Source organism: Chiloscyllium plagiosum, unplaced genomic scaffold (genome assembly GCF_037043375.1).
Source record: "Chiloscyllium plagiosum isolate Xiang-an unplaced genomic scaffold, Cpla_swu_hap1 HiC_scaffold_14, whole genome shotgun sequence".
NCBI lineage: Eukaryota > Metazoa > Chordata > Chondrichthyes > Orectolobiformes > Hemiscylliidae > Chiloscyllium > Chiloscyllium plagiosum.
The window spans coordinates 25,681,278-25,705,408 of NW_028270152.1; the positions used below are offsets into that span (position 1 = coordinate 25,681,278).

Genomic DNA, 24,131 nt, shown 5'->3' on the forward strand with positions numbered 1-24,131 from the left:
ATGGGGCTGAGGCTTCTCCAGATGAAAAGAATGAACACAGGACTCTGCCAGTGTTCCTCTGAGATATGTGCATTATAACACAAAGTACTAGTGTGAAGTCATCTGGTCAAGTAATGTTGCTATTCTCTTACCAGACCATAGAATCACAGAATCCCTACAGTGTGGAAGCAGACCATTCAGCCCATTGAGTTAATACCGACCCTCCAAAGAACATCCATACCAGACACACCTATCCTCTCCCTGTAACCTGCATTTCCAATGGTTAGTCCACCTAGCTTGCACATCCCTAGACCCTCTTGACAATTTAGCATGACCAATCTACCTAATCTGCACATCTTTGGACTGTGGAGGAAACTCGAGCACCTAAAGAAAACCCATGCAGATGCATGGAGAATGTGAAAACTTCACACAGACAGTTGCCCGAGGGTGGAATTGAACCCAGGTCTCCGGTGCTATAAGGCAGCAGTGCTAACCAGTGAGCTGCTCTCCCATTAGAGAAAGATGACTGGTGGTTTAACCGAGGACGGTCACCATGCCTCAAGCGAGGGTAGAGGTTGAGAAAGGGAATCCTTATGATAACCTCAGCCAGTGTTGGAATTGAAGTAGCAAATTACTCCAGATACTGGAATCTATACTGAAATCAACTAATGCTGGAGATCACAGCAGGTCAGACAGCATCCATGGAGAGACAGCAAGCTAATGTTTCGAGTCTAGATGACGTTTCTTCAGAGCTGAAGTGAAGTGTGGAGGGACAGTATTTATGTTATAGTTGGGGGGGTTGTTTGGGGAAGAGTTGGGGTGTGGTGGTGGGTGTAGAGTGCTAGTGGAAAAAAGATGTTGACAGTTCAGATTACATGATTGTAATACAAGAATGGCAGAACAATGGTATGTCTAACTGCTGGGCTTGAAAGACAGTCCCACTGGCATGGGAGAGGGGAAAGAGGATGAGACGGAGAATGTAACAAATAAATTTATAAGAAACGGAATAAATAGAACAATGTAACAAGTAAAGCTAAAAGAAGGGGAAGAAATGGAAGCTGGTTCACAGTTTGAAGGTGTTGAACTCAATATTAAGTCCAGAAGGCTGGAAAGTGCCCAGTCTGAAGATGAGATGTTGTTACTCCAGTTTGTGCTGTGATTCAGTGGAACACTGCAGCATGCCAAGGACAGACAAGTGGGCATGACAGTAGGACACTGTGTTAAAATGACCTGCTACAGGAAGCTCAGGGTTGTGCTTTCGCAAACTGGAGGTGTTCTGCAAAGCGGTCACCCAATCTGCGTTTAGTTTCTCACAATATTGAGTAAGCCACATTTGGTGCAGCGAATACAATACACAAGATTGGAGATGGTACAGTTAAAACGTTGCCTCATGTGGAGAGACCGTTTAGGCCTTGGATGGTGAGCAGGGAGGAGATGAAGGGGCAGGTGTTGCACTTTCTACAGTTGGAGGGAAAGGGAGGTGGGGGGGGGGGGGGGGGGTGGGGGGGGGGTAGGTGTTAGTGGTCATGGAATGGACTAGGGTGACCTAGAGGGAAGGATCCCTGTAAAATGCAATTGATGGAGTAAGGGGAAGATGTGTTTGTGGTGGCATTCTGCTGGAGTTGTCTGAAATGGTGGAGAATGATCCTTTGAACACGGAGGCTGGTGGGAGGAAAAGTGAGAAAAGGGGATCCGATCACGCCACTGAGTGATGGGAAGGGGCAAGGGCGGAAGCACGGGTGATAACTCGGATGCGGTTGAGGGCCCTGTCAACCACAGTGGCTGGGAAACCACGGTTATGGAAGAAGCAAGCCATGTCAGCAGCACTGTTTGGTATCATCTGAACAGAGGCGATGTAGGCAAAGGAACTGGGAGAATGCAGGACGTGGGGTGTGACGAGCTGTAGTGAAGGTACATATTGGAGTCAGTGGCTTTGTAGTGGATGGCAGTGGACAGATTATTCCCCACAATGGAGACAGAAATTGATGATGTGAAAGTTATAGCAGCGTGGAAATTGGTGGCAAAATGCTTAAAGTTTTCAAGGTCCTGGTGGGAACACAGAGTGACATCAAAGCAGTTATCTATGAACCGGATGAAGAGTTGTGGGAGGGGGCCAGTGTAGGATGGGAACAAGGATTAATCCACATGCCATATAAAGAGTCAGGCATAACTGAGGCCCGCGTGGGTGCCCATAGCCATTCCTTTGACTTGGCAGAAGTGAGATGAATTAAAGGAGAAATTATTTAGTGAGAGACCAAGTTCAGCCAGGTGGAGGAGCGTGGTGATGGCTGGGGAGTGAAGATTAGAGTGGTGCTGGAAAAGCACAGCAGGTCGGACAACATCCAAAGAGCAGGGAAATCCTTGTTTCAGGCAAAAGCCCTTCATCAGGAATTGTTCAGGCCTCTTCTTGAGAAGAGGCTGACAGTTCACAAACGTCCTGGTGGAGGATAGAGGTTTAGATTAGATTACTTACAGTGTGGAAACAGGCCCTTCGGTCCAACAAGTCCACACCGACCTTCTGAAGAGCAACCCACCCAGACCGATTCCCCTACATTTACCCCATCACCTAACACTACGGGCAATTTAGCATGGCCAGTTTACCTGACCTGCACATTTTTTGACTGTGGCAGGAAGCCGGAGCACCCGGAGGAAACCCACGCAGACACGGGGAGAATGTGCAAACTCCACACAGACAGTCAGTCGCCTGAGGCGGGAATTGAACCCGAGTCTCTGGCGCTGTGAGGCAGCAGTGCTAACCAGGTGTAGAGGGATTGGACATCCATGGTGAACAGGAAGTAGTTAGGGCCAAGGAACTGGAAATTGTCAATCTGGTGGAGCACACCAGAGGAATCGTGGATGTAGGTGGGCCTACGCTATTGGCATCACTCTACATCGCAAACCAGTTGTCCAGCCTGTGGTATTTACTGTCCTGCGTCACCAGTGTGTGTGGAGGAGACTGCTATGCTGTCAGAGTTAAAAATCACACAACACCAGGTTATAGTCCAACAGATTTAATTGGAAGCACACTAGCTTTCGGAGCGACGCTCCTTCATCAGGTGATTGCTGTCAGTTCTATTTCAATTGAAAGTTTACCAATGATTTCTGGTAGATTGTATTGCTCAAATGTATGAACAGTATTTAGTTGTTGGCTCAAGACTTGCTGATAGTTAATTCTGAGGACTCTTCAGCGGTACCAGGGATGAAAGACCTTTTTTATAGCTTTGAAATCTGTGGTCTTTTTCCATAATGACAGTGTGAAATAAATCTCTGATTCAAATATGTGATTTCTCTTGGTTGAATCTTTTTCTTAGGTTCATTCATTAATCTTGCAAGGTCGATCTTCCACTGGTTGTGTTTTCCTGGATTGGCCAATGCTAGCTTTCTAATGAAGTGGTTGAACTACATCAATGAATTGCAGGAGTATGAGGGCAAAATGCTTATTTTTATTTAAGAATGAGCTTTGTTGGCTCTGGATGACATCATCATCGTCAGTCCCTCAGAATCACGTTTGACGTTTATCAGGTTAGATGAGTCCTCAGATGGTAAGAAGCCAAAATGTGGATCCACATTTTTTTTTTCATAGTCAGGTCATATTGTTTAATGAGCAAATGAAACTTAAAATTCTAATTTGACTTTTCTCACCTTCCTCTGCCATCATTGTTCCAACTTGCTGAACCTCAAAATGGCTGTGTCTTGATAAGCAGTCAGCAGTTTTCTCCTCCCTGTCAGTGATGTTAATGCCTCTGTACTTTAGACTGATCCTGAGTGAATCTTTATACATTTTCCTTTGGCCACCCGAATAAGTATTGGCCATGGAAGATGAGAACATACTGAGGGAGGCAATTTTTGTGCTTTGAGATGCAATAGCATGTCTAAAGGAGTTGGTTCTTCGGGAGCAGGACTATAATTCTAGTACCTGCAACTTCATGGACGATGCTGGTCTTGGTCTAGTGGTCCTCCAGTTTGATTCCCAGAATTCAGAGTAGGTTCCACTGTTGAAAGCTCTCAAGGACCTTACTGGGATGTCAGTAGATGGTCCAGGTTTTGCTGCAGTACAGGAGGGTTGTCAATACAACAGACTTACAGACCAGGACCATTGGTGCCTTCCAAACACCTCTTTAGTCAAAGACACACTATTGCAGTATTAAGAAGCCAGAACTGATACAATTGTCTCAGCAATAAACTTCATGCTTGATAGTTCGAGGGACCTGGGTTCAAATCCCACCAGGGAGATGGTGGAATAGGTAATCAACAAAAATTTGGAATTTAAGGTCTAATGATGACCGTTAAATTAAAGCTGACTGTCATAAAATCCCACCTGGTTAATTAATGTCCTTTAAGAAAGGAAACTGCCACCTTACTCAGTGTGGCCTAAATGCAACAGCAATGTGGTTGATTCTTAACTGCCTTTGAAATGACCCAGCAAACCATCCAGTTGTATCAGTCACAATAAAGTAAGCCCTTCTCACTAACATAGGGTTGGGGAATGGGTCTAGGTGGGTTACTCTTCGGAGGGTCGGTGTCGACTTGTTAGGCCAAAGGGCCTGTTTCATATTGGAGGGAAGGTCATCTGACCTAAACACCTGGAATCTAGTGCCAGATGAGTCAAACAACAGCCTGGTATAGTTATGGTCTCGGAATCATAACTTATGCACTACATCCAAGACAACACCATCATCATCCCTGGGTATATCTTATGCAACAGCAGGACAGACCCAGCAGAAGTCATGGCACGGTGTTATGCACCGAGGAAGGAATTGCTCTAGGAATCCTCAACATTGACTTTGAACTCCATGACGTATCATGGCATCAGGTCAAACACAGGAATGGAAGCCTCCAGCTGATTCTAATGAACCGACTCTCTAGATTCCTCCCTATTGAATAGCATCTGGATTAAGTACAGAAAGAGTGGAAAGAACACAGAATGTACTGAGAGAAGGACTTCAATTAGTGATTTGGCAGCACCACTACTGACCTAAATCCTAAAGCCTGGGACTGCAACAGATGGTGAGAGAACAAATAAGAGGAAAAAAAACATACTTGACTTCATCCTCACCAAACTACCATAGATGCACCCGTCTATGACAGTATAGTAACAATTGCATAGTCCTTGTAGAGATGACGTTCATCATCACATTGAGAATACCTTTCATCATGTTCAGTTCACTATCACTGTGCCAAATGGAATTGACTTCAAACAGATCTACCAACTCAAGACTCGGCATCCATGAGGTGCTGTGGAACAGTAGCCACAGTAGTCCAACAAATCTTCAACCAGGGGATCAATCCTGGTTCCATGAAAAGTGTAGCAGGGCATCCTAGGAGCAGCACCAACCTGGTATCTCAGGACTATTTGCATGCCAAACAGCTAGGCAGCAAGTGACAGACAGAGCTAGCGATCCCACATGAAATGAATCAGATCTAAGCTCTGCAGATCTGCCATATACAGTCATGAATGATGATGGACAATTAAACAACTCACCATCTTCAACAATAGTGACCACTGCACAGCACATCAGTGCAAAAGATAAGGCTGAAACATTTGCAGCAATTGTCAGTTCTTTGTTTTATTAAATAAAAAGTGTGATCCTTTGGGAGGAGTGGATACTAAGATATGGGAGATGCTATGTATTGTCCAGAACTACCCCATTCATGTCAAAGACCTTTATAATGTGAACGAGCTACCCTACACCTGCTGCCAGCAAATGGAAGTATCTGAAGGAGGAATAACATGGAGCAACATATCCTGACAAGTCAAAAGAACCATCTCAGCGGACTCTGTGAACAAGGACTATTGAACTGCCTTCCCAATTTTTTACTTCCACCCATAACACCCATGTCTCTTTCCTCTTCTCTGTGTCAGTCCATATATGCATTTAGAGAGGGAGTTTAAAAGGGAGTTAGAGTTGTAACTAGCACAGTGATATATTGATGGCTCATAATTGTTTACCTGTAGCTAGAATCTATTTATTTGTAATAAATAGTAATTTTAGCTAAGTGGAGAAACAGGATCTATTATTTCTGTTAACCTGGTGTAAAAGACATTTTTGTAAACCTTTAAAAATCTTTAACTTTTGTGATGACTTGGGGAATAGCAGGCCTTGATTTCCAGTGCATAATGCAAGTGAAGGGTAACACTGTGCACAAGTTACATTCAACTGATGGTGGCATGAAGAATAGGAGACTACAGCTGACGAGAATGCCCAAGACTCCTTAACACTCCCCATGACTGCTTGAGGTTCCATCCAGTAGCTGTATTATATATCAGAGTGGACAGTACTTCAGCTTTGCTCATAGATTAACCTTTTTATATCATTACTTTACACATTATATTCTCAAAATTTGAACTTTTGAGAAAAAAAATTACTACTGAATTTTTCGGTCACCAGTGCTCTAGACATTCAATACCATCTATACGAAGGACATGGGCATAAATATTTCCTAACACCAGGTTATAGCCCAACGGGTTTATTTGGAAGCACTAGCTCTCAGAGCGCTGCTCCTTTCATGAGGTGGTTGTGGAGTATAAGATCGTAGGATACAGAATTTATCACAAAAGTTTACAGTGTGATGTAACTGAAATTATATATTGAAAAAGACCACCAAAACAACTTCAAACAACCACCAAACCTCAAACAGATCGTTGTTCGCAGCAAACTACCTGGCTTTCAGGACAACACCATACAACCTTGTCACGGTAGACACTGCAAGACGTGTCTGTGTTGACACGGATACCACCATTATACGTGGGAAGACCTCTCACCATGTACATGGCAGGTACTCACGTGACTCGGCCAACGTTGTCTATCTCATACGCTGCAGGTAAGGATGCTCTGAGGCATGGTACGTTGGTGAGACTGAGCAGAGGTTACGGCAACAGATAAATGGACACCGCATAACAATCAACAGACAGGAGTGTTCCCTCCCAGTTGGAGAACACTTCAGCGGATTGGGATGTTCAACCTTGGACCTTTGGGTGACCATCGTCCAAGGCGAACTTTGGGACAGGCAACAACGCAAAGTGGTGAAAGTGAGTACTGCAGATGCTGGCGATCAGAGTCTAGATTAAAGTGGTGCTGGAAAAGCATAGCAGGTCAGGCAGCATCCAAGGAGCAGGAAAATCAACGTTTCGGGCAAAAGCCCTTCATCAGGCATCAGAACAATGCAAAGTGGCCAAGCAGAGGCTGATAGCCAAGTTTGGTACCCATGAGGATGATCTCAACTGGGACCTTGGATTCATGTCACACGATAGGTGACCCCACTGCACCACACACACATACACATATCCACACACACACACAAACACTCTCTCAGAGACACTCCTACAAACCCATACACTCGTGCAGACCCTCTCTCACATGCTCACACATACACACCCACACTCTCACAAACTTATACCCCTTTACACTCACACACATTATCTCACAGACACTCATATGCCACACGTATACACACACACACGCTTGTGGGGTGAATTTGTACTTGTAGAATTACATTCTATTTTGCTCAAAAACTGCATGAATCCATTAAGATTATGTAAATCCCTTTTTTAGATTAGAATCAGTCAGAACATTGGGCAACATACAGCCTCACTCAGGGCACCTCACAACTTCAATGCATTATCTGGGCCAACATGGCATCTATTGTTAAAGTTCACTTGAGAACGTAACTTTAAGAAAGTTCTGGAATTTACATGTAAAAGAACTGGTACCAACATGCCATTCTAAAAGATGACAGACTTAACAAACAATCCAAGTCTTTTTCAATATATAATTTTAGTTAAATCACACTGTAAAATTTTGCTATACATTCTGTGTCCTACAATTTTATATTCCATAACCACCTGATCAAGCAGCAGCGCTCCGAAAGCTAGTGTTTCCAAATAAACCTATTGAACTGGTGTTGTGTGATTTTTAACTTTGTACAATCCAGTCCAACACTGGCACGTCCAAATCATAAATATTTCCTGTTACGGACTTGAGACCATGCCCTCTGGCAAGGGTTTATAATTACTGGATTTAAGTTTAACCGTGTTCTTTCGAATGTTCAAAATTTCAGTATAATCTCACACAGTCATTTTTTTCTCTTGTGTAAACTGGTCCAGTATTAGGCTTATTACAGCCTTATTAGGCTTTTTAGCTCAACTACATAATGCCTAATACAAGACCATAAGATATAGGAGCAGAATTAGCTCATTCAAACCATTGAGTCTGCTCCATTGTTTGAGCATGGCTGATGTGTTTCTCAACCCATTCTCCTGCCTTCTCCCTATAATCCTTGATCCCCTTACCAATCAAGAACCGATCTATCTCTGTCTTGAATACACTCAATGACCTTGCCTCCGCAATCCTCTGTGGCAATCAGTTCGACTGATTAACCACCCTCTGGCTAAAGAAATTCCTCCTTATCTGAGTTCTAAAGGATCGTCACTTCACTTTGAGTTTGCACCCTTGGGTTCTACTAGTAGAAATATCTGCTCCACGACCACTCCATCTAGGTCTCTCAGTATCCTACAAGTTTCAATCAGATAAACCCCTCAACTTTCTAAATTCCATGGAGTGCAGACCTGGACTCCTTAATTGCTCCTCATATGACAAGCCATTCATTCCTGGGATCATTCTTCTGACTCCCTCTCATATCTGATTTGTTGACTTCCTTTGTATCTTTTCCAATATCCCATTATGGTGCAGTGACTGGAACTGTACTCAGGTATTTAGCTAGTGCTGAATCAGTGCTCTGTCAAACCGTCAATGCATTAATTTTATTTACTTTGCCTCCAGTGAAATGAAAAATTTATTTGCTTTTTATTTTCAAGATTGCATACTGAACTGATAATTTTAATACCCATGTCAACAATTTCCTCATGGTATACTGTACTATAGTCTACCATCATTCATTTAATATTGCCATACTAATTTTGAAATATTGTTAAATAGAAGAAATATGCCAATTAATTTGCATGAAGTACCAAAAGCAGAATTGTAATAACGATCAGATAGATTTTTTGTAATGTTGACTGAGAGTTAAATGTTGCCAAGCTAACTATCACATCAGGAGAAAATGAGGACTACAGATGCTGGAGATCAGAGTCAAAAAATGTGGCGCTGGAAAAGCACAGCAGGTTAGGCAGCATACTACGAGCAGGAGAGTCGATGTTTTGGGCACAAGCCCTTCATCAGGAATTCGGAGGGGGGGGGGGGGGGAATGCCAAGAGTGCTGAGAGGTTAATGGGTGGGGGCTGGGGCTGGGGGAAAGGTTACTTGGAAGGCAATAGGTAGATGAAGGTGGGTGTGATGTGATAGGTCGGAGGTAAAAACAATGACTGCAGATGCTGGAAAGCAGATTCTGGATTAGAATGGTGCTGGAAAAGCACAGCAGTTTAGACAGCATCCAAGGAGCAGGAAAATCGACGTTTCGGGCAAAAGCCCTTCATCAGGAATACAGGCAGAGTGCCTGATCTCTCCACCCTTCAGGCACTCTGCCTGTATTCCTGATGAAGGGCTTTTGCCCGAAACGTCGATTTTCCTGCTCCTTGGATGCTGTCTGAACTCCTGTGATAGGAGGTCGGAGCAGAGGGTGGAGTGGATAGGTGGGAAGGAAAATGGACAGGTGGGAAGGAAGATGGACAGGTAGGACAATTCAAGAGGGTGGTGCTGAGTTGGAGGGTTGGATCTTGGATAAGGCGGGGGAGAGAAGATGAGGAAACTGGTAACATCGACATTGATACCATGTGGTTGGAGGGTCCCAAGGCGGAAGATGAGGCGTTCTTCCTCCAGGCATCCGGTGGCTTGGATTTGGCGGTGGAAGCAGCCCAAGACTATCATATAAACTTATTTCGTAAGCTGGCATTTTTTTGAGTAAAACTCAAAGAGCATATTGATATTAAAATTTCTACTGGTTACCGGAAGTGGTTATATTTTTCAGTTTAAACTAGCAGGCAGTTCCATGACAAATACTCCATAGTTCAGTTCTTCACATTCTCCCCATGTCTGCATGGGTTTCCTCCTGGTGCTCTGGTTTCCTCTCATAATCTAAAGATGTGCAGTTTAGGTGAATTGGCCATTCTAAATTGCCCATAGTGTTTAGGGATGTTTGGGTTAGGTGCATTAATCAGGGGTAAACATGGGATAATAGGGTAGGGGAATGAGTCTGGGTGGGTTACTCTTTGGAGGTATGGTGTGGACCCTTTGGGCCAAAGGGCCTGTTTCCACACTGTAGGGATTCTAAATAACATGCAAACTGCTAGTTAAATGAACAAGCAAATTAAATGATCATTTTGAAGCATTTTAGATGGAAAAAAAATTCTGTATTAATATTAATATATGTATTAATATCATTAACTGTAGAAACCTGGGGAATAAAATTCAGGAAACTTATGTTTATGTTTTCACTTTCCTTCTTACAGGTGATACCTAAAGAAAAATAATGAAAGTAAATTTTGTTTTGTTCTTCGTACTTCTCAACTTCTGTGTTATTATTGGTAAGAGGGAAATTAAGGCAACCAATGGGAGTCAGTGGAGGCAGCTCCACCCTCAAGGACAACAAGTTGGCATTGTGAATCGCAATCCAGCCAGACAATCCATACCTAGACGTCCACTCTCCCCTGCAAAAGTTCCAAACATGAATGCAGATGAAGGCACTGCAACCTTCCTTGATTCGTATATAGGTATTGATGAAACTGAAACCAGCTACAATGTATTACCAGGTTAGTAACAAAAAGATAACAAGTAACTTCTCAACCACAGTCGTACCCATTTAAATAAACTTCATCACAATTCAATAGACAATAGACATTAGGTGCAGAAGTAGGACATTCTGCTCTTCGAGCCTGCACCACCATTCAATATGATGATGGCTGATCATCCTTAATCAGTATTCTGTTCCTGCCTTATCTCCATAACCCTTGATTCCATTATCCTTGAGAGCTTTATCCAACTCTTTCTTAAATGAATCCAGAGACTGGGCCTCCACTGCCCTCTGGGGCAGAGCATTCCACACAGCCACCACTCTCTGGGTGAAGAAGTTTCTCCTCATCTCTGTCCTAAATGGTCTACCCCATATTTTTAAGCTGTGTCCTCTGGTTCAGCACTCACCCATCAGCGGAAACATGTTTCCTGCCTCCAGAGTGTCCAATCCTTTAATAATCTTGTATGTCTCAATCAGATCCTCTCTTCTCTCAGTCTTCTAAACTCAAGGGGATACAAGCCCAGTCGCTCCAGTCTTTCAGCGTATAGTAGTCCCGCCATTCCAGGGATTGACCTCGTGAACCTACGCTGCACTCCCTCAATAGCCAGAATGTCTTTCCTCAAATTTGGAGACCAGAACTGCACACAGTACTCCAGGTGTGGTCTCACCAGGGCCCTGTACAGCTGCAGAAGAACCTCTTTGCTTCTATACTCAATCCCTCTTGTTATGAAAGCCAGCATGCTATTAGCCTTCTTCAATACCTGCTGTACCTGCATGCTTACCTTCATTGACTGGTGTACAAGAATGCCCAGATATCTCTGTACTGCCCCTTTACCTAAATTGATTCCATTTAGGAAGTAATCTGCCTTCCTGTTCTTGCCACCGAAGTGGATAACCATACATTTATCCACATTAAACTGCATCTGCCATGCATCTGACCACTCACCTAACCTGTCCAGGTCACCCTGTAATCTCCTAACATCCTCCTCACATTTCACCCTGCCACCCAGCTTTGTATCATCAGCAAATTTGCTAGTGTTATTACTAATACCATCTTCTATATCATTAATATATATTATAAAATGCTGTGGTCCCAGCACTGATCCCTGCAGTACCCCACTGGTCACTGCCTGCCATTCCGAAATGGAGCCGTTTATCACTACTTTTTGTTTCCTGTCAGCCAACCAACTTTCAATCCAAGTTAGTACTTTGCTCCCAATACCATGTGCCCTAATTTTGTTCACTAACCTCCTATGTGGGACTTTATCAAAAGCTTTCTGAAAGTCCAGGTACACTATGACTACTGGATCTCCCTCGTCCATCTTCAGAGTTACATCCTCAAAAGATTCCAGAAGATTAGTCAAGCATGATTTCCCCTTCATAAATCCATGCTGACTCTGACCTATCCTGTTACTACTATCCAGATGTGTCATAATTTCATCCTTTATAAGAGACTCCAGCATCTTTCCCACCACTGAGGTCAGACTAACTGGTCTATAATTTTCTGTTTACTCTCTCCCACCTTTCTTAAAAAGTGGTACAACATTAGCCACCCTCCAATCCGCAGGAACTGATCCCGAATCTATCGAACTCTGGAAAATAATCACCAACGCATCCACAATTTCAAGAAGCATAAATTGTTGACATTAACCATTTGATTGTTTTGTTTTGGAAATATTGTAAACTGAGACTATCCCATCAGAATTATTCCAATGGCAGTGGTTTACACATGTAAAGACAAATAATAAATACAAACTATAAACATACACCATTCAGAAAATCTGAATATATCACATGGAAAAACTGTAATTCTGCCTCTGATGAAAATATTCAAAAATATATTATGAGCTATTGAAAAGGATAGGTCACTAAAGCTGTAAATTTACCCAACTGCAGCAGATTAATATTGATCTCATGTTTTTATGTAGACATATATTTGACATTTTTATATATATGCTATGCCAGATTGCTGTTGGTAAACTACAACCACACTTTATTGTTATAAAACCTTTAGTGACTATTTGGGTTGAAAATAAAATCTTGCAGAAACAGATGGCAGTCTCTCCAGCAACTATTTCCTGATCAGGTCACCATAACTCCACCGGGAGAGCAGTAATACTGTACAGTAAATGAGAACTGTAAATGGATTTGTTTCCCTTTTCAACAGTATAAGCTGATCTATTCACCACACACTATCGCTCCAATGACATGCAGTCAGTCAGCATCATGACTTTGTATAATCCTTCATTTCTGCTATCATAAGAATGAAAGTTAGAAACCACACAATGGAAAAACATACAACCCCTATCCCCAAAGTGTAAATGAACTATGTCATTTTAAAAAAAAACAAGTTACACATAAAAAAATAAATTCTTATGATATCCACAAAGAACTTTTACAAAGGGATTGGAATTTCTAATAATTGATGGAAAGGACTGCATGACAAGATTTCGTTTTAACACCTTTATTGTCACAAACTAAAAGCAACATTGATTAAATACTACTGTCGGCAAATTACACTTTAATAGAAACTCTTGACTTTTAGCATAGCTTAAGATCTCCTTTTATGATGATACATTGCACTGTCCCCTAAGTAAACACTTCATTCTCCCAAAACCTGTCCAAAGTAAACTTCTGCTCCCAAATACCTGTTTACGTTTACTTTTTTCAGAGCTGATTTTACTGTGAAGATTATACTGGAGATCTTGCATCTGCTCTTAATTTCTCACAAACTTGGCCTCTTCATTCTGAGCATGAACTTCCACCTGTGTTCTACAGTGAACAACAGGCAAGCCCATAAACTGATAACTGGTAACTCCACACCAACCAAAAACACCTGACCAATCTTTTAATGACCAAAATCTACTAGCAATGTTAAATCTTGAAAATTAGGATTTGTACTGAAGGCGCTGGAAATCTACAGCAATGGTAGATTTTGAATTTATTGAAGAGAAACGAGTCTTAAAGACATGATAGAACTTGGCAACATCTAAAATTTTGACAGTGCATTTTATGACAATTTGCAAGTTACTGTCATTTTACCTTTCAAGTCAAAATATAATTTCATAAGGTAGATGTAAGCACTTGACAATATTACTGCATTGAGGAGAAAGTGACGTCTGCAGATGCTGGAGATCAGAGCTGAAAATGTGTTGCTGGAAAAGCGCAGCAGGTCAGGCAGCATCCAGGGAACAGGAGAATCGACGTTTCGGGCATAAGCCCTTCTTCAGGAATGAGGAAAGTTTGTCCAGCAGGCTAAGATTAGATTAGATTACATTACAGTGTGGAAACAGGCACTTCGGCCCAACAAGTCCACACCGACCCGCCGAAGCGCAACCCACCACCCACCCATGCTCCTACATTTACCCCTTACCTAACACTACGGGCAATTTAGCATGGCCAATTCACCTGACCTGCACATCTTTGGACTGTGGGAGGAAACCGGAGAACCCGTACGAAACCCACGCAGACACGTGGAGAACGTGCAAACTCCACACAGTCAGTCGCCTGAGGCAGGAATTGAACCCGGGTCTCTGGCGCTGTGAGGCAGCAGTGCTAACCACTGTGCCACCATGCCGCCCACTGACTTGGGGTCCCTCCTCCCTACCTTTTATCTTAGCCTGCTGGACAAACTTTCCTCATTCCTGAAGAAGGGCTTATGCCCGAAACGTCGATTCTCCTGTTCCCTGGATGCTGCCTGACCTGCTGCGCTTTTCCAGCAACACATTTTCAATATTACTGCATTGATCAATCTTGTAAATTGTGAACTAAAAGCTTTTATAACAAATAACTACAATAATCCCAAGAAGTATTCCATTCATAAAATAACTGGCTCACTATTTCATATGTCCCTATCTCCAATACCTTGGTAATCCACAGGGAAACATATTGAAACACGTATGTAAAAAAAAAGTACTTATATAATATATGCAACATAATAAAATGTACCAAAGCACTTCACAGGAGCATTACCAGGTAACACCTGACATTATGCTGCAAAAAAATCAGAACAGGTGGCCAAGGATTTAGTCAAAGTGGTAACCTCTAAGAAACATTTTAAAAGGACAGTGAGAGGGAGGGAGAAATTAGATGGAATTGGGAAGGAAATTTGAGCATCAGGCTTAGATAAGTGAAAACAAAGGCATTAGTGGTGAGGCAAAAAAAGGTCAAGGATGTTCGAAAGGCTAGAGTTTTTGAAGGATCATAGCATTGAAGGAGACAAATGACAAAAGCAGCAACAAGGCCAAAGAGGAATTTGAACATCATGCTGAAAATGTTAAATTTGCAAGATTATTGTACTAGAGGTCAATATTCTTTGATATTTACAACATGAAACAAGCACCTGCAATTTACTAATTTAAATTTCTATCAATTGCATTATTCATTCTGTTCACTAGCCCTACACGAGTTTAGATGCATTCTATCCTAGTGGTACAGCTCCTTCCTGTCAGGCAATTATACTAATGTTCCCATATCAGTTTTTCAACGAAGCATGCACCTTCCCAATCCTTCTGCCAATTGTATACAGCTTCGATGGTAATCTCAAGACTGGGTACTTAGTCACCCTTCCCTTTTTAAACTTTCCTTCTGTTATATTAAGATGTTGTTTAAATAAGCAGCAGAACCTTCTATCTCTTGGTCATGATTACAACAAAAGGAAAGAAAGCAAAGCTCATCTATCTCCTTAATTATCAAATTTCCTAAGACTCCAGTGTTTCTGTTCTGCTCTCCCACACCATCTCCTTGGAATCCCCTTTCCTCAAAGGTATCAATACCGTGAACCATTTAAATTTCTCCATTTAATTAACATTCAGCTCTTCTATTCTTCCTGCCAAAATATATAACCTCACATTTCCCCACATTATATTCCATCTGCTAAGTTTTTGCCCTCTTACTTATCTCTCTGCACACTGCGTATCATCCTCACCAATTGCTTTCCTACCTATTTTTGTGCCATCCTCAAACCTGGCTATCGTACATTCACTTTCTTCATCCAAGTAATATATATTGTAAATAATTGTGTTCCCAGCAATGATCCCTGTAGCACACTTCTAGTTAGAAGTTACCACCTCGAAAATGCACCAAACTCTTTGTCTCCTATTAGTTAGTAAATTTTCTATCCAACTTCATATACTACCTCCAACACCCATGGGCTGTTATCTCATGAAGTCACCGAATATATGATACCTTATCGAACACTCTTTCCCTTTGTGAAACCATGCTGATTCTACTTGATTATATTATTTTTAATTTTTTTTATTCATTCATAGGATATGGGCATCACTGGCAAGGCCAACATTTAATATTCATTCTTAAATTGCCCAAGGATACCCAAGAGACAACCACATTGCTGTGGGTCTGGAGTCAAATGTACAACAGATCTCCTTCCCTGAGGGACAGTAGTGAATCAGATTTTTTTAACCTTTTTAGTAGATTCTAATATTTTCACAATGGCAGTAAGTGGCTTATAATTACCAGTTCATTTGTCTCCCTTTTTGAATAAGGGTGTAACATTGTCAGTTTATCAATCCTCTGGGACTTTTTCAGAATCTTACATTCTTGGAAGATTATGAGGCAGTGCATCTACTATCTCCATAGCTACTTCCTTAAAAATCTGAGGATGCAACCAATCACATTTGGAGGACTTTTGTCCTTTGGTCTCATTACTTGCCCTAGTTCTTTATCTTTTGCAATTTTTAAAATGCATTTCCTCTCTTCCTTTTGCCCCTTGATTTAGTATTTTTGGAATGATATCAATGTCCCCTGTCCCTTCTCCCCAGCAACCATCCCCTCACCCTCTCCCCAGCCCTCCCACACTTATCTCTCCACCCACACTTATCTTTCCACCCTGGAGGCTCTCTGCCTCCATTTTTGATGAAGGGCTTTTGCCTGAAACATCGATTTTCCTGCTCCTCAGATGCTGCCTGACCTGCTGTGCTTTTCCAGCACCACTCTAATCTAAACTCTCGTTTCCAGCATCTGCAGTCCTCACTTTTGCCAGGTTATCTCAGAGTACAATGGGGCCTTAATCAGATAGCGCCTTGGGTCAGGGAGTGGCAGATGGAGTTTAATTTTGATAAATTTGAGGTTATTGCATTTTTGTAAGGCAACCCAGGGCAGGACTTATACAATTAATGGTCAGGCCCTGGGGTGTGTTGCTAAATGAAGCGACCTAGGGATGCAAGTGAAATAATTCCTTGAAGGTAGAGTTACAGGTAGTCAGGATAGTGAGGATGGCATTTGGTATGCTTGCTTTCATTGGTCAGTGCACTGAGTACAGGAGTCAAAAAGTGTGGCGCTGAAGAAGCACAGCAGGTCAGGCAGCATCCAAAGAGCAGGACAGTCGATGTTTCAGGCATAGGCTCTTCATCAGGAAGGAGGGAGGAGCCTAAGGGGGCTGAGAGATAAATAGGAGGAGGGTGGTGCTGGGGAGAAGGTAGCTTGGAAGGCCATACGTAGATGAAGGTGAGGGGGTGACAGTGATAGGGTAGAGCAGAGGGTGGAGCGGATAGGTGGGAAGAAAGGTGGAGAGGTAGGACAGTTCAAGAGGGTGGTGCCAAGTTGGAGGGTTGGATCTGGGATAAGGTGTGTTGATGGGAGATGAGGAAACTGGTGAGATCGACATTAATCCTGTGTGGTTGGAGGGTCCCAAGGCAGAAGATGAGGCGTTCTTCCTCCAAGCATTGGGTGGCTTTGAGTATTGGAGTTATGACTTCATATTGTGGCTGTACAGGACATCGGTGAGGCTAATATTAGAATACTGTGTTCAGTTCAAGTTTCCTTGCTATAGGAAAGATGTTGTTAAACTTGAAATGGTTCAGAAAAGATTTACAAGGATCTTGCCAGGATTGGAGGGCTTGGGTTATAGGGAGAGATTGAGTAGGCTGGAGTTATTTTCTCTGAAGCGTAGGAGGCTGAGGGGTAAACTTATGGAGATTTATAAAATCATGAGGAGCATGAACAGGGTGAATAGCCAATATCTTTTTCCCAGGTTAGGGGAGTCCAAAACTAGAGGGCACAGATTTAAGGTGAGAGGGAAAAGATTTAAAAAGGACCTAAGGGCAGCTTTTCATGCAGAGGGTGCCATGTATGGAATGAGCTACCAGACAAAGTGATGGAGGCAGGTACAAGCACGTGGATTGGTGTATGAATAGGAAGGGTTCAGAGGGATATGGGCCAAATGCTGGCAAATGGGACTAAATCAGTTTAGGATATCTGGTTGGCATGAGTAGAAGTTGGACTGAAGGGTCTCGTTTCCGTACTCTACAACTCTAAGCATTTCCTGTCCATTTTTATGTTACTTATTAGTTTATTTTCTTGCTCTTCATTACTTTCTTGGTAATCTTTATTGGTTTTTAAAACTTTCCTAATCCTCTGCTTTACCATGAATTGTTGCCAAATTGTATGCTTTTACTTTTTAATTGATACCATTCTTAATTTCCTTGGTTAACCATGATTGGTTTACACCCTTGATAGAATCCTCATTCCTCACTACGATATATCTTTGTTGTGGGTCATGAACTATTTTCTTAAATGTATGCCATTATTCATCAACCGCTTTTTTTCCTAAATTCTGTTTCCATTCCACTCCAGGCAACTCTGCCTTCATTCCTTTGTCATTATCCTCAGTTAAGTTTAGCAGACTTTTTTCGATGCACTCACTTTCAAGCTCAATGCTAAATTCTATCATGTTTTGATTACTATTTTCTAGGAAATCTTTTACTCTTAGATTATTTATTAAACCTGCCTGATTAAATATTATCAGATCCTGGAATTTTGATCAATGTATTTAAGAAAGGATGTATTGGCATTAGAAGAGTTTAGATAGCTCATTCCTGGGATGAAAGGGTTAACTTAACAAGAATGGCTAATCAATTTTGGCCTTTATTTAATGGAGTTGAGAAGAATAAGGGATGATCTTACTGAACATGCATGGTCCTGAAAGGAGTAAGTGTGGTGTTGAAAAAGCACAGCAGGTCAGGCAGCAGGAGATTCGACATTTCAGGCATCAGCATCTGCAGTCCTCACTTCCTCCAAAGTCCTGAGAGGGCTTGACAGGTAGATGTTTTCACTAGTGCAGGAATCTCAGACTAAGGTTCATAGTTACAGAATAAGAAGACATTCACTTAACACTGAGATGTGAAGGAATTTCTTCTCCTATATGGTGGTGAATGCCTGGAATTCTCTCTCCAAAGCAGTTGTGGAGGCAAGATCACAGAAAGCATTTTAAGTGTATATAGGTTTTTGACATGTTGAGGATTTGAGAGCGAAGGAGCTGGATCTAAAGAGCAATTAAGACTTGGCACAGACTAGCATGAGCTTGAGGGGAATCAATGCCCTACCCTATTGTATGATATTTTCATACCTAACAAGTTATTTTTAAGAAAAAGAGAAACAAAAGACTGGAGACATAAACACAAACTAAAGACCTTACTTTTGAAGATTAGAAATAATCACTAGTCTGTTTGATGTAAGCATTTGAGTAGCTTTAGGAGAGACTGTTTTTGAAATAAAACCTCAGAACTATGTTCTGATGAAAGGTCAAACTCCCAACATTAACCTTTTTTAAAATCAGTTGCTGATCATTTTGCATATTTTCTAATAAAAAGCAAAGCCTGAAGTCACAGAACACCAGGTTATAGTCCAACAGGTTTTTTGAAATCACAAGCTTTTGAAGCGCTACTCCTTTGTCGGGTTTCACCTGATGAAGGTGTAGCACTCCGAAAGCTTGTGATTTCAAATAAACCTGTTGGACTATAACCTGGTGTCGTGTGACATCTGATTTTGTCCACCCCAGTCCAACACTGGCGCCTCCACATCAATAAAAAGCAACAGAAGGTTATTGAGACACAAATTATCATTCCATTTAACCTCATTCAGATTGTTATAGTATACTACTAAAACCAAAACTACCATTTTAAGACATTCTCAATGCAGGTTACATTATATTTTTGCCAATATATGTATTAACTGGGATAATTGTCAATTCCAGGGATCACTGAGTTATTAAGTGTTGCTATGCTTAAGTGTTTAAGAATTATGAGGCATTTTAGTTTTGAATAATGCACTACTTTTACTCATTGTTTAACTTGAATCTACTCAAGATGTTTAGGATGTCAATAGACGGATACTAATTACACTCATTTTAAAATTGATGTCATTAGGTAGACAAGGACGCTGCAAAACAAATGGAATGATCATGTATGACAAGGCAGTCTGGTCTCCAAAACCTTGTCTGACCTGTCTGTGTTCAAATGGAAAAGTGATCTGTGATGAAATGAACTGCCCGATCCTAAAATGTGCAAGGACCACAATACCAACAGGAGAATGCTGTCCAATTTGCACTTCAATTGGTATTTTCTCATTCTTTTATTCAGCTGATTTTATTCAGTTATTTAAAAGGTCAAAATCAAAAATAGCTATTAAATTGTTTATTAACACAGAGTAGTTTTAGGTATGCGCTCACACACACAAAATGCTTTGAGTAAAGGTACTTACCATTGAAACAATATACTTACAAACAAAATGCTTGGAGATAAAAACTTACCATTTAAACATAATATTAAAGAACTATTTAATATGGCTATTTCAAAGATTATTGAACAATAATTGAGGACAATTTAAATATTTGTTCAGAAAATATGTTAGCAAAAAGGACTATTATTTGAATGGTAAAAAGTTGCAGCATACTTCGTTGCAGAGGACTCTGGTTGTCCTTGTGCTTGAATCACAGAAGGTTGGTCTGCTAGTATAACAGGTAATTAAGAAGGCAAATGGAATTTTGTCCTTCATTGCTACAAGGATTGAGTTTAAAAGCAGGGAGGTTATATTGCAGCTGTATAGGGTGCCGATGAGGCCAAACCTGGAGTACTGCATGCAGTTTCGGTCTCCTTACTTGAGAAAGGATAACTGGCACTGAAGGGGGTGCAGAGGAGATTCACCTGGTTGATTTTGGAGTTGAGAGAGTTGGCTTATGAGGACAGACTGAGTAGACTGGGGTTATATTCATTGGAATTTAGAAGAATGAGGGGGGAACTTATAGAAACACATACAATTATGAAGGAATAGATAAGATAGAAACAGAGAGGTTGTTTCCACTGGCAGGTGAAACTAGAACAAGAGGGCATTACCTAAAATTTAGGGGGAACAGATTTAGAACTGAATTCAGGAGGAACTTCTTCACCCAAAGGGTTGTGAATCTGTGGAATTTCTTGCCCGGTGAAGTAGTAGAGACTTCCTCATTGAATGTTTTTAAAGCTAAAATAGATAATTTTTTTTGAACAGTAAAGGAATTAAGGGTTATGGTGGCTAAGTGGAGCTAAGGCCACGAAAAGATCATCCTGATCTTATTGAATGGCAGAGAGGACTCAAAGGACCAGATGGCCTATTCCTGTTTCTGCTTCTTATGACCTTATTAAAAATTAACACATGAAACAATGAATTAAATGCATACTGCAAAATATAAAGAACCATATTTGTATCTCTAAAGCTCAATTGAGTATCTGCAACTGAACCTTAGAACATAGAACATTACAGCGCAGTACAGGCCTTTGATGTTGCACCGACCTGTGGAACCAATCTGAAGCCTAGCTATCCTACACTATTCCATTTTCATCCATATGTTTATCTAATGATCATTTAAATGCCCTTAAAGTTGGCGAGATTACTACTGTTGTAGGCTGTGCGTTGCACACCCCTACTACTGAGTAAAGAAACTGCCTCGGATATCTGTCCTGTATCTATCACTCCTCAATTTAAAGCTATGTGCCCTCGTGCTAGCCATCACCATCTGGGGAAAAAGGCTCTCACTGTCAACTACAGAACCTTCTGCAGCTAAATTCAATATTTGCCAAATATAATGTTATTGTTATTTTAAAAAATGCAACACTAAGCACCATACATGCTCTTAATAGCTTTGTAGCTATTTCACTTTAAGTTGCAACATGATTTCTGTGTTAAGCCTACTGTGGACTACATTTTTCTATAACGAGAACATTATACCAGCTACTTAAAGACAACAATCAGTGAGATTGTATTAATAAGTATTGCACAATACTTATTAACATGACCATCTGAAATAAAAATATATGCTGAGTAGTAATACTGCAATTTAGATTCAATGTTGACATTATATTCCTCATCTTTATTCTTTTAATTAGGTTATAATTTGACTTCCTGTTCAATACACTGGCTATTATTTTATTATAGATAGAAATCGATATAAGACGAATAATACAGTTAAGTATTGAAAATGGTGCACATTAGTTATTCATTTTATTATTAAACCCCAAAAAAACTTCAAGCATGAATCTACTGAAACAGTTTCACAAAGTTTCCTTTGTTATTCATTTTGGTTTATTCATTTTCATTTATTAATTGCTGGAATTTTATGAATTATGACTAGACCACCATGCCCCCTTTCCTATTTCATCATTGATTTTGATCTCCATATTTGATTATTAAATGTTCAGTTAACAGTCTTAAATTTTATGCTGATTCTACAGAGCTAAACGATCCTAGTGAAACCTATCATCCAGTGATCCCAGGTAATCAAGATACACAAATAATACAAGAAGAACTAAGGAGAGATAACAACAAATTGGAAGAAGAGCTCCGCAGAAAAGATGAGGAAAAGAAAAGAAAGCTTGAAGAGAAAAAGCATCATGATGAAGAAGAACAAATGGAACTAGGGAGATCCTATCATCGGGGAAAAACTATAGAAGAGGAAGATCTTCAAAAGCTGCAGGCAGAGGACCAGGAACATTTATATGAAGAAGTTCAGGGGAGTAAAGAAAATGGAGAAAATCAGCAACTCGAAAATGAAATGACAAATCACTCAAAAACTATTCAAGAGAAAGAAGAGCAGGATAGCAATTATGATGGGTATGTTGAGTATGTTGAATATACTGATCTTTATGATGAGGAAGAGGAGCAGCAAGTGAAGGAACAAGAGGAGCAGCAAGTGAAGGAACAAGAGGAGCAAGAGGAGCAGCAAGTGAAGGAACAAGAGAAGCAAGAGGAGCAGCAAGTGAAGGAACAAGAGGAACAAGGGGAGCAGCAAGTGAAGGAACAAGAGGAGCAAGAGGAGCAGCAAGTGAAGGAACAAGAGGAGCAGCAAGTGAAGGATCAAGAGGAGCAGCAAGTGAAGGAACAAGAGGAGCAAGAAGAGCAGCAAGTGAAGGAACAAGAGGAGCAGCAAGTGAAGGGACAAGAGAAGGAGGAGGAGAAGGGTGAGAAGGAGAAAAAAGAGATGGAGGAGCAATTGGAGGTACACAAGGGAGAGGAGGTGATGGAGAAGGAGAAAGTGATGGAGGAGGTGGCGGAAGAGGAAGTGGATGAAGCAGAGATGCAAAATGAGAAACAGGAGGAAACGCAAGAGGAGGCAGAAGAGAAGGAGATTGCGGAAGATGAAGAAAATGGCTCTGCAGATGTTTTTGAGTTGTCATTATTTCCTTCCATATTTGAATCAATATTAGTTCAATCTGGTGAAGAACCCCATAGATTTTCTCTTCCAGTTGGCTGTGAGACCACAGATATCACAATAAATTGCAATAATGCCAAGTTGACTCAAATACCTCCACTCAGTGATCTGGAGCTTACAAATCTTTATCTTGCAGGTAATCAAGTTTCTTACCTTTACGGCATTTTACATTTTAACAATAATAATTTTATTTGAGAAAACTGAATTGCTTAAAACATTTTCTAAAACATGTCAAAAAAGGAAAGAAGTAGAATGATAAGTATTCATTAAAACTTTTTTATGTCAATCAAGTTTATAACTATGGTTATTAGGTCTGGCATTAATGCTGTTATACTTGGGGATACCTTCAAGAAACTGAGAAGTACTTTGACAAAGAAACATAAGATGTATTTGGAAAGTCAAGGACTGATTCGGGATAGTCAACATGGCTTTGTGCGTGGGAAATCATATCTCACAAACCTGATTGAGAGTTTTGAAGAAGAAACAAAGAGGATTGATGAGGGCAGTGCAGTAAATGTGATCTTTTTGGACTTCAGTAAGGCGTGCGACAAGGTTCCCCATGGAAGACTGATTAGCAAGGTTAGATCTCATGGAATATAGGGAGAACTAGCCATTTGGATACAGAACTGGCTCAAAGGGAGAAGACAGAGGGTGGTGGTGGAGGGTTGTTTTTCAGACTGGAGGCCTGTGACCAGTGGAGTGCCACAAGGATCGGTGCTGGGCCCTCTACTTTTTGTCATTTACATAAATGATTTGGATGCGAGCATAAGAGGTACAGTTAGTAAGTTTGCAGATGACACCAAAATTGGAGGTGTAGTGGACAGCGAAGAGGGTTACCTCAGATTACAACAGGATCTGGACCAGATGGGCCAATGGGCTGAGAAGTGGCAGATGGAGTTTAATTCAGATAAATGCGAGGTGCTGCATTTTGGGAAAGCAAATCTTAGCAGGACTTATACACTTAATGGTAAGGTCCTAGGGAGTG

At 41.1% G+C, this 24,131-nt stretch overlaps 2 protein-coding genes across 14 annotated transcripts in view; one reads left to right on the forward strand and one right to left on the reverse strand.

The window, feature by feature from the left end:
* The window catches only part of cenpp (centromere protein P), a 348,725-nt gene that overhangs the window by 21,293 nt on the left and 303,301 nt on the right, over positions 1–24,131 (reverse strand). The window lies entirely within an intron of this gene.
* ecm2 (extracellular matrix protein 2, female organ and adipocyte specific) overlaps positions 1–24,131 on the forward strand; it is an 89,627-nt gene that overhangs the window by 11,007 nt on the left and 54,489 nt on the right. For 8 of the 9 annotated variants that reach the window (XR_015759370.1, XR_015759371.1, XM_087994206.1 and 5 more), the window contains 3 exons: positions 10,385–10,684; positions 19,830–20,018; positions 22,170–23,282. Coding sequence is in view for 7 of the 9 variants with exons in the window: in XM_087994206.1 (XP_087850332.1) it covers positions 10,405–10,684; positions 19,830–20,018; positions 22,170–23,282 (1,582 nt within the window). In the remaining 2 variants the exon portion in view is untranslated. The remainder of the gene's footprint in view (positions 1–10,384; positions 10,685–19,829; positions 20,019–22,169; positions 23,283–24,131) is intronic. The other variant, XM_087994211.1, reaches the window with a different exon arrangement.